Consider the following 9,789-nt stretch of genomic DNA (forward strand, 5'->3'; position numbering starts at 1 on the left):
CAGGCGCAGCAGCAGCCCTTGCAGCTGAGCCGGCACCCAGACGTGCACCCCAGCACAGCTCGGGGGTCCTGTCTAGCAGCTGAAGCAGAGTTTTGCCATCCGACCCCTCTCCGGTGCCAGCATCCCCCCGGTACCAGCATCCCCCCGGTGCCTGTATCCTTAGGCAGGGCGGGGGGCGCTCCCTTCCCACCCCCGACACCGCGCACCTCTCCCGCCCGGGGAGCTCCCGCCTTGCCTTCCCCGCCTTCTTCCCGTCAGCTGCTCCTCCTCCTCCCTCTCCAGGCAGGCGAGGAAAACGAAAGTCCCCGGTGAACGTCGCTCGGCCCCGCCGCCCTTATGCCCGACAGCCCCGCCGCCCCCCGGCCGCCCAACCCCGGCCCCCCAGCAGGTAACGGGGAGCTCCCCACTTTTCTGAAGGGAGGAGAAGAGACGGGAGACAAAGCCTGGTCCAGGGCCGCCCCAAAGCGAGCGGCGGGGATTGCCTGCTTGTGGGGGGGTGGCGGGAGTTATTTTTTCGGATGCAAAACCGTTGCGTGGGACGGGGGGAATGCGGGAAGGGGCGTCCCTGCTTTATTCGGGGGGCTCCTGACTGTGCTGCCGGGCTGGGGGAGGCTCAGGGGGGGTGAGGAGTGGGGAGGGGGGCACCTCTGGGGACAGGGCTGGTGCTGTCCGGGAGGTTTTGCAGGAACCGGGGGGAGACTGTCGCCAGGGCCCTTCTCGAGTTCCCCTGCCCTCCCCTGCCCTCCCCGCTCTCCCCTGACCTTCCCGCTCGCAGGGCAGGAAGGGGCGGTGGCCACAGAGAAAAGGAAAGTCCCTTTGCAGCCTTCCTTTTCCCCTGTCCCGACTTTGAAATCCCAAATTCCACGACGGGAACGAGATTGGGGAGGGAGGAGAAAAGCCCCCAAGGGTCCCACACTGAGGACAGGAGGAAGCACAACCCTTTACAGCCAGCAGAGAATCTCCCCAGAAGAGCACCCTTTGCCTTGCTGGGGTGCTGCCACCCACTCACCCCTGGCGGGAGGGATGGAGAAGAGCCACTCACCCGCCTTGCTGCTCCCTTATCGCTTCCCTGCAGCGCAGAGGTTAGAGTGGGCTGCCCACGGGTGGCCTGAATGGCCTCCAGCGGTGGGACTGAGCCTTCCATCCCCCTCCATCTCTCATGTTCCAACGGGGCCTTTCCCCCACATCCCACCTAGATGGAGACGGTGCCGCTGCCCCCATGGAGACGGGACCCCAGCCGAGTACATCTTCCTGCGCCCCTCCAGCCCACCCTCCCGCCATGGAGGATGACTTGCAGTTTGTCCTTTGTGAGCGCTGCCGACAGGAATCGCCCAACCTCAAGCTCCTCACCTGCCTTCACACCTTGTGCTTCGGTTGCCTGAGCGAGAACAAGCCCATCGGGCAGTGCCCTGTGTGCCAGACAGCCATTCCACAGGCCAGCGGCATCCCCGACATGGACAACCTGCTCTTCACCAACTTGCAGGCCAGGCTCAGCATCTACAAGAAGATCAGAGATGGCCATGGTCTGAATTGCTGCCGGTGCCGGGGGGCAGCCGCAGCGATGTGGTGCTCCGAGTGCGAGGAGTTCCTCTGCACCAAGTGCTTTGAGGACCACCAGTGGTTCTTCAAGAAGAAGAGCCATGAGGCCAAGAGGGTGGAGGATCTTCGTGCGGAGTCAGCCCATCAGTTCCTGGAAGACAGCAGAAAGTCCTGCAACCTCTTTTGCTCCCGTCCTGGGCACGCTGACCAGGGCCACATCTCCAGGTGAGAGCGGTGCCTCATCCCCGGATCCCATCTTGCACCAAGGGCTTTGGGGCTGCTCTGCCAGGAGGGCAGAGCCAAGGGGATTTCATCACCTGCCTTTGGAGAGGGACTGCTGCAACCCCAGCGAGATCCTGGGCAGGAGCAGGGTGTGGTGTGGGGCTGGCAGGTCCCCAGGAGGAGGGAGGGGAACAAAGGTGGGTTGAACACCCAGCTTCATACCCACATCTGCAGCCAGTGATGGGAGGCAAAGCTCTTCCCTGCCCTGTGCTCAGTTTCCCCTCTCGTTAAACTCCTCAGCTGTCCCTTGGGGAGGGGGAATCACGCCCAGCGCAGTGCAAATGCTTTTCTCCCCCTGCTCATGTACCGGCTTTGAAGGATGTGCCCATTTCCTTGCAGCATCTACTGCAACAAGTGTGAGAAGGCACTCTGCTGCTCGTGCGCGCTGCTGGACAGCCAGCACGCCCCCTTCTGCGACATCCACAGCGAGACCCAGCGCAGGCAGGAGGAGCTGGTCACCATGAGCCAGGAGCTGAAGCAGAAGAGAAGCAGCTTCGAGGCCACCTTCGAGGTGCTGCAGGCTGAGGCCTCCCGGCTGGAGCAGGCGCAGCGGGAGATGCGGGAGCTGATCCGGCAGCACGTGGAGCAGCTGGTGCGGCTGATCCGGCGGGAGGAAGAGGAGCTGCTGGGGCTGGTGGAGGCGCGGCAGGAGCAGGGCCGGCGGGAGCTGGCGAGGGAGCTGCAGCGCGTGGAGGGGGTGCTGCGGCGGATGGAGGCGAGCGAGCGGCTGGTGGAGAAGGTGAACCTGTACGCCACGGAGCAGGAGGTGATGGACATGCAGCCCTTCATCAAGGACTCGCTGGAGGAGCTGCAGCAGCTGCAGCCGCCGGTGGCCCGGGACCGAGCGCAGCCCGGGGACTTTGCTGAGTGCCGAGCCAGGCTGCAGGCGCTGGTGGAGCGCGTCACGGGGCACCCAGGTGAGGAGGCACTTGCCATAGGGATGGATTCAGCCAGCCCACAGGCAGCAGGGACTTGGGCCAGCTCAGAAAGCCATCACCCAGCTCGGGGTCCTGCAGGGTTCAGAGCCACTTCCCGGCAGCAAAGTGAGCCCACATTCACTCTTGTAGGGTGCTTATTTCCACGGAGGCCAACAACTGCTTCTTTGCTTATATGGCCAGAGCCTCTTTTTGGTCTCCCACCAATCTGACAGGCTCTGCTGATGCTGATTTCTGTGTCTCCCGAGGCTCCTAAACCCCTTGGGCCGTCCCAAACCAAAGGGCTGGGAAAGGAAAAGGAGATCAGGGCTGCCCCTTCCTTGCTGCAGCTGTCGGGTAGATTTTTCCCAGCTTGGCTGCTGCCAGGGCCGGGTGGGAGTTCCAGAGGCTCCAGTTCGGGATTGCAACCCTGCTCTCTCCCTTGCAGGTACTAATTCCCAAGCCGTCCCCATGGTCGAGGTGGCCCTGGAGAACAACCTGGTGAGATGTCTGTGTGTCCTCCCGGTGCGCTGCTGTGTGGGGAGGGTCGAAATGTGGATCCCCCTTCCTCTGACCTTTGCAAGCCTTTCCTAAGGGTCTGCCTTCCCCTCCCTAGCCCATCACTCCCATTTTTTCATCGACAACAAACTCCCAGGGATGTTTCTGCCTGGGCAGAGAAGTACCTGCTTTGTAGCCATCATTTCGTGCTACCCAGGTGTGCTCCTACCCCATCCTGCTTCTCCAAGCCTGCTGCTTCATCCCTCATTTTTGGCAGGGAAAACCACAGCCTCCGCCAGCTATAGCACTGCCAAACACACGCAGCTCAGGCACAAGCCTTGAGCCAGGCCAGAGGGCCGGGCTGTGCCTCAGTTTCCCCCCTGCTGAGGATGTCTGTGCCCCGGCTGGCTCTGCCTGCTGCTCAGGGACACCCCAGCCCTGCAGAGGGGCCTGTGGTCTCAAGGTTCACCCCAACGCTGCTTTGTATTTTCTCTGCAGCAAGAGGAGCCGGTCCAGCCTGAGAGCCCGAATGTCTTGCCCACCTTCACCATCAGCCTTGAGGAGATGCACATGAGCCCGGTAAGCACCACCCTGGCCAGGCCTTTGGCGACCAGGAGATGCCACCCTGGCACCTTACATCCCCTATGCTCTCCTCTCTCCAGGCTGTCCCCGTCACCGCATGGTCCAAGCGGAGGTCGAACTGCGTGGAAAGGGGCAGCCAGATCTCACCCAAAATACTGAAGCTGGAGTGTAACAACACACCAGTCCCCAGCGATCGCAGTTCGAACCAGTGGGATGGCAGAAGGGAGCCCAGCACCTCCATGCTGAACCGGGACTGCAGCAGCATCCCTGCCACCAGCAGCCACACTGATGATGCAGGTGGGGACCGGGGACGTGGCCCTCCTCATTACCCCATCTCTTCCCCTGCCTTAGGTGGGTCCCCCATCTTTCCAGCTTTTGTGCACCCCTAGGCACTCAGAGCCTTGGCCAACCTCCCCTGGGTCAGAGAAGCAGAGGGTGGGAGCTGCTTTCTGGGGCGTAAATACAAGAGCAATGCTCAGGGGTGGACGTGGATGCTCCATCTGGCTCCGTGTCCTGCCTCCAAGGTAGCCAAAGCCCAAGCCTAGGGAAGAGCACAGCAGCAGGGTAAGTGTGCAGAGAGAATCCCCTGCCTCCTGCTCCAGAAGCTTTGGATTTTCCTGGAGCAAAATACACTGCAATTTTTAGCAAAACACATTTTCTTCTTGTGAGTTCACCCAGCCCTACTCCAGCCTGCTGCAGCATCCTGCAGCGAGGGATCCTGGGCTCAGCTCTGCAAACAGGAGGGAGGATGAAATGGATCTTCTGGAGAGGCTGGTACAGGGTCCATGGCATGAAGCAGCACTGGAGAGGTTGCCCCCACCTTGGGGTGCATCCAAGAGCTGCCAAGGGCTGGGTGGTTAATGGTCCTGGTAGAAGCTGCAAAACTCAGGAGATAAGATCAGTCCTTGCATGGGAAAACCAGTATGATCCAAAATCAGTCTTGAACCTTCCACATCCCCCTGTTCCCTCTGCAGAAGACAACAGCATCATCATCTCCAGCTCGGAGGACAGCTTAGAAGACACGGCGGTGAGTCCAGACCTCCCTCCTTGCTGAGCCACGCTGCAGGCAGAAGAGGCAGCTGCACCCCATCATGTCTGGGGTGCCTTTCCCTTTCCTCCAGCCACACTCAGCCCCAAGACTTCTCCCTTCCCAGCATCAGTCAGAGACTTGCTTGCATCTTTCTCTTCCCCTTCAGTTGTTTCCAGGTGGCACGGCATCTGTGCCGTCCCAAATCCACTCCTCCTTTGCTGGTATCTCCTGGGATTCTGGAGCAGCCGGGGTCCTCTCTCCCAGGCAGCAAACCCCACCTTGCTTTGCTCTGGCGTGGGATCCCACACCAGCCAATCCCCCAAGACCATCTTTTTGAGTTGGTCCTTATGGCCTCTCTTTCCGCCTCACTGGGAGGGTTGTTCTCAGCTTAAAAAAAATCAATGTTCATATAAACATCAAGTCTGTGAGTTGAATGTAGCAACCACGCTTGGAGAGATCTGGCCAGGCTGGAGCGATGGGCTAAGGCCAACTGTAGGAGTTTCAATAAGGCCAAATGCCAGGTGCTGCCCTTCGGGCACAACAACCCCCAGCAGGGCTACAGGCTTGGGGAGGAGTGGCTGGAGAGCTGCCAGTCAGAGAGGGACCTGGGGGTGGTGGTTGACAGCCGACTGAACAGGAGCCAGCAGTGTGCCCAGGTGGCCAAGAAGGCCAATGGCATCCTGGCTTGTATCAGCACTAGCGTGGCCAGCAGGGACAGGGAAGGGATCTCACCCCTGTGCTCAGCACTGGTGAGGCCGCACCTCGATGAGTGGGTTCAGTTTTGGGCCCCTCACTCCAAAAAGGCCATTGAATGACTCGAGCGTGTCCAGAGAAGGGCAACGGAGCTGGTGCAGGGTCTGGAGCACAGGTCTGATGGGGAGCGGCTGAGGGAACTGGGGGGGTTTAGTCTGGAGAAGAGGAGGCTGAGGGGAGACCTCATGGCCCTCTCCAACTCCCTGAAAGGAGGGTGCAGAGAGGGGGGAGGAGTCTCTTGAGCCAAGTAACAAGTGATAGGACAAGAAGGAATGTCCTCAAGCTGCTCCAGGGAAGGTTTAGACCTTATGCTTAGTAAGTATTTCTTTGCAGAAGGGGTTGTTGGGTGTTGGAATGGGCTGCCCAGGGCAGGGGGGGAGTCCCCATCCCTGGAGGGGTTGAAGAGTCGGGTTGAGCCAGCGCTGAGGGATCTGGTGGAGTTGGGAACGGTCAGGGTGAGGTTCATGGTTGGACTGGAGGAGCTTCAAGGGCTTTTCCAACCGAGATGATTCTGTGATTCTGTGAGAGTTCATCAGTCCTGTGCCTACACAGGCTGAGAAGCTCCTGGAAGCCACCAGAGCATCCCCAAAAGTGACATTTCCAAGCTCCCTGTGGTGACATTTCACAGCACTGATGCTGCAAACTGGTGTGTTGCCACCAAGTGGCCCTGGCCGAGGTGGTTAGATGAACCAAGGGCATGGGATCCCTGCTGAGACACCCCATCGCCATCATGAGCAGGGGATCCCTTTGGAAATGGAAGCGAGCATGGTCAGTTTGGGATCAGGGGGGAGGATTGGTTTTCCAGTGCTGGCTTAATGAGGGGTTAACAGCCCCATTTTTTTTGTATAAACTAATGCAGAAGCTCTTCTTACTCTTCAATAAAGCTGTTCCCGTATAAAATCCCATGCCGCTGCTGGCTTCCTTATTAATTTTTTCCTTTGCTGTTTTTCCTTGCTCTCCTGATTCATCTCTATCAGAGGGGAAAGAAAGAGTTGTGGGGCTAAAACCCTGTCCCCGCTCCCTGCTAGTGCCAAAAAGTGAGGGGGGCTTTGGGGGAGGTTAGCTGCTTGCTGTGAGAAATCCCTGCATGAATCAGATGTCCTTTGGCACGACATGCATTTAAGGGTGTAGCAAAGGCGCAGGCTGAAAGAAGAGAGATCCCAGGAGCATAAACGTCTCACTGATAGTCTGGTGCTGGGCAGTAGAAAAGTGCAACCTTAAGAACTGGGAAAAATTGTTTTAAAGCCTGGAAAAGGGGGAGGGGAGTAGCAGCTGAGTGAGAAAAAAGGGAGCAATGGGATGAGACAGCGGGATGCAGCCCAGGGAACCTGCAGCCTTCAGGGGGTGGAGGGCAAGGGCTGAGGACCTGCCTAGAGGCTTGGACATCTAAAAGGAGATTTTGGGGCTGGGGAGGAACTTTTGTGGGCTCACCTGGGGACTATCTTGCTCTGCACACCAAGCTGAAGCCACAAGAGCATCACCAGTGCCCGCCTCTGCCTGGACCCGTCACCCACGGCCACTGTGGTGCTACGAGCGTGTGTCTCTGCGTGGGTGATTTTCCTCCCTCTTTGCTTAACCCTTCAATAAAACCTTTTTGCATAGAAATTCAATTTGCTTGTTGCTGGTTTGGGTAACAAGAGCATCTGCAATCACATTTTGTTGCCAAGTTTGGTTCATCTAACTCCCTTCAGGGCAGCTGTGTCACTCCAAGCACAGCCAGGTGAGGGGGACACGGGGCACTGCCATCACCCCCCCACCAGTACCATCCTTCTGTCCCTTCCCAGACAGAGGAACCCCATGTGCCCTTCAAACACCTAATTTTAACGTGGCATTTAAGCAATCCCACATCTCCTGAGCTGGGGAGCGCTTGGTTTTGCTCACATGCCTGCAGACATCGGTCCAGCCACGTTTCCACCACTCCTGGGCTGCGGGTGAAGATGCAGAGAGCAGGTGCGGAGGGAGATGGACGCCCCATCGCGGCAGGGTGCCCAGGCCAGGGGTGCAGGATTGTCCCTGAGGGAAAGAGGGAGGAAAACCAAGGTTGGAGGCTCTTGAATGTGTTGCTGTCCTACTCTTCCCATAGGGAGCTATTCGCTGTGGATGTCCTTCCCTTCAGAGGCTGGGCAGGGGACAGTTGGTGTGGCTGGTTTTACTCACCCGTGGGAAGCGCCGCTGTAGGCAGTGGACCTGCTGAGCCCGGAGAGGCACCAAACCTCCTCCTGGCCCGATTCAGTCCCCTTTTCCTCTAGAGACCAACCAGATCTTTAAGTCTAACAGTATCTCATGGGGTGAGGTTGCTCAGCCACGCTTCTGGCCCTGCATGAGCTGCATCCACACGGGGTGTGCAGAAAGGGACAGCGAGTCCCCAGACCTGCGTGTTGGGTTCCTCTGGCCACTGCCTGGATTCCCCCCCCCGCCCCTGCTTAGGACATGCAACATTCAGGGCTTTGCTCTTGCTCACTTGGCTCAGACCCTGGTTTTGGGCTCTCGATGACGCTCCCCATGGCCAGCCCGCTTCTGAGACACAACATACACCCATGGCAGTGCTGGGACATCAGACCCTGTGGGTTTCACGGCATTGCACACAACCAGGTCCTTGTCCGTGGCCAATGGCACACCCAAGGGTGCTCCTCACACCTTCCCAGCCTGGTCCAAGCAGGCAGACAGAACTTGGCCCCCTTCTCCAATCTCTTGCAGGCTCCCAGCAAACCCAAGGATGGCAAGAAGCCCTCCAGCCCTACATGGTCCGGGAGTGGCACCTCACCCCACCACAGCACTGGCCCCACCAGCCCCTGGGATGATGGGTCGGAGCTGAGCACCTTGGTGTTCCTCAGCTTGAAGGTTGACCAGAAAAGTGAGCATTGCCTTCCCCAGGCACGGGGGGCTGGGGGCCAGAGAAGGGCACCCCCAAATACTTACTCCAGCCCCATCCTTTCCCCTCCACAGCCCAGCGCATCACAGAGATGGCAGCGGCCAATGGAGAACACACCTTCAAGACGCTGATTCAGACGCCCGAGTCGGTGCTGGCACTGCTCTCCCAGGGCGTCTCCATGGAGGTGGGGATGCAGCACCTCCTCTGGTACCTCTCCCCGCTCCCCAGGCCCACCCTCATCGTCTACAACTTCTGGGCGCTGGAACTGCCCACTCTCTTTAAGGCCCTGGATGCTATGGGTAGGAAAGTGGACTTCTGCCACATTGTGGGTGGTTATGTGGATATGTTGTCCTTGATCAAAGAAAAGCTGCCCAAGGCCCCTTCCTACAAGCTGAAGAACCTGCTGAGAAGTCACCTGCAGCAGCAGCTCAACGAGGGCAGCGCGCTGGCCACAGCCAAGGCCTTGCAGGAGCTTTGGGGAGCCCTGGGGCTCCCCGCCTGCGCTGACGCAGGGATGATGCTCACCCACTGCAACCTGCAGAGCTACACCATCCTGCGGCCTCTGGTGCAGGAGAAGCTGCTCAGCAAGAGGGCGGCCAAGATCCTGGCCCGGCGCAACCTCATTCTCTGGGAGCTGGAAGAGGTGTGAGTGCGACCGTGGGGTGAGCTGAGCTGGCCAGGTCTCAGACTAACCATGCCAGGGATGCAGGGATGCTCTCCAGGGATGCTGGTCATGGATGGAGGGATGCTCTCCAAGGATGCAGGGATGCTGGTCTTGGATGTAGGGATGCTCTTCAAGGATGCAGGGATGCTCGCCACAGCATGAAACAGGACTCACAGATCCTCTCTGCTCCCAGCACGGGGCTTAAAATATCCAGGACCCAATCAAATTAATATCTTTTAAAAATAAATCACACAGCACAGGCTAGCATGAATTGTTGGGGTGTCTCCACTCCTCCCTTTCCCAGCCAGGCGGGAGGGGAGATCCTCGGGGTGCTCTTCACCCTGCCCGAGCAGCACTAGGTACTCTGCCCGCGCCCCCCCCCCCGCCCTCCGAGCCCCCACCGCCTGGATGTGGCCCCGGGGACAGGCCGAGGTTGCCAGCGGGCGACAAGGCAGTGAGGGGGACACACCACCAGGGGTCCCCTTTGTGCAGCCGCGCGCGGCTTGTGCGCGCACACGCACCCCCACGGCTGCACCCACCCCCCGCTGGTGAGCACCCACCCCCACTGGTGAACACGCACACGCATCCCCGGAGCCCACCGGTGGTCCCTCTGGTACCTGGGAACTACTGGCGACCATCACCGGGGCGTCTGGTC

At 59.4% G+C, this 9,789-nt stretch overlaps 1 protein-coding gene across 2 annotated transcripts; it reads left to right on the forward strand.

The window, feature by feature from the left end:
- Nucleotides 1-279: 279 nt before the first annotated feature.
- Nucleotides 280-9,398, forward strand: LOC141928848 (protein PML-like). Of its 2 annotated transcripts, none has more exons than XM_074837606.1 (9): nt 280-388; nt 1,197-1,764; nt 2,161-2,738; nt 3,184-3,236; nt 3,732-3,812; nt 3,896-4,166; nt 4,790-4,842; nt 8,296-8,452; nt 8,545-9,398. In XM_074837606.1, exons 1-9 carry the CDS (start codon nt 337-339, stop codon nt 9,117-9,119), a joined length of 2,388 nt encoding a protein of 795 aa, XP_074693707.1. In that variant the 5' UTR covers nt 280-336; the 3' UTR covers nt 9,120-9,398. The 2 variants fall into 2 exon arrangements, with proteins under 2 accessions (XP_074693707.1, XP_074693708.1); XM_074837607.1 differs by having other exon boundaries at nt 3,896-4,112.
- The last annotated feature ends 391 nt before the right edge of the window (nt 9,399-9,789 follow it).

This window comes from Strix aluco, chromosome 12, assembly GCF_031877795.1.
Source record: "Strix aluco isolate bStrAlu1 chromosome 12, bStrAlu1.hap1, whole genome shotgun sequence".
Classification (NCBI taxonomy): Eukaryota; Metazoa; Chordata; class Aves; order Strigiformes; family Strigidae; genus Strix; species Strix aluco.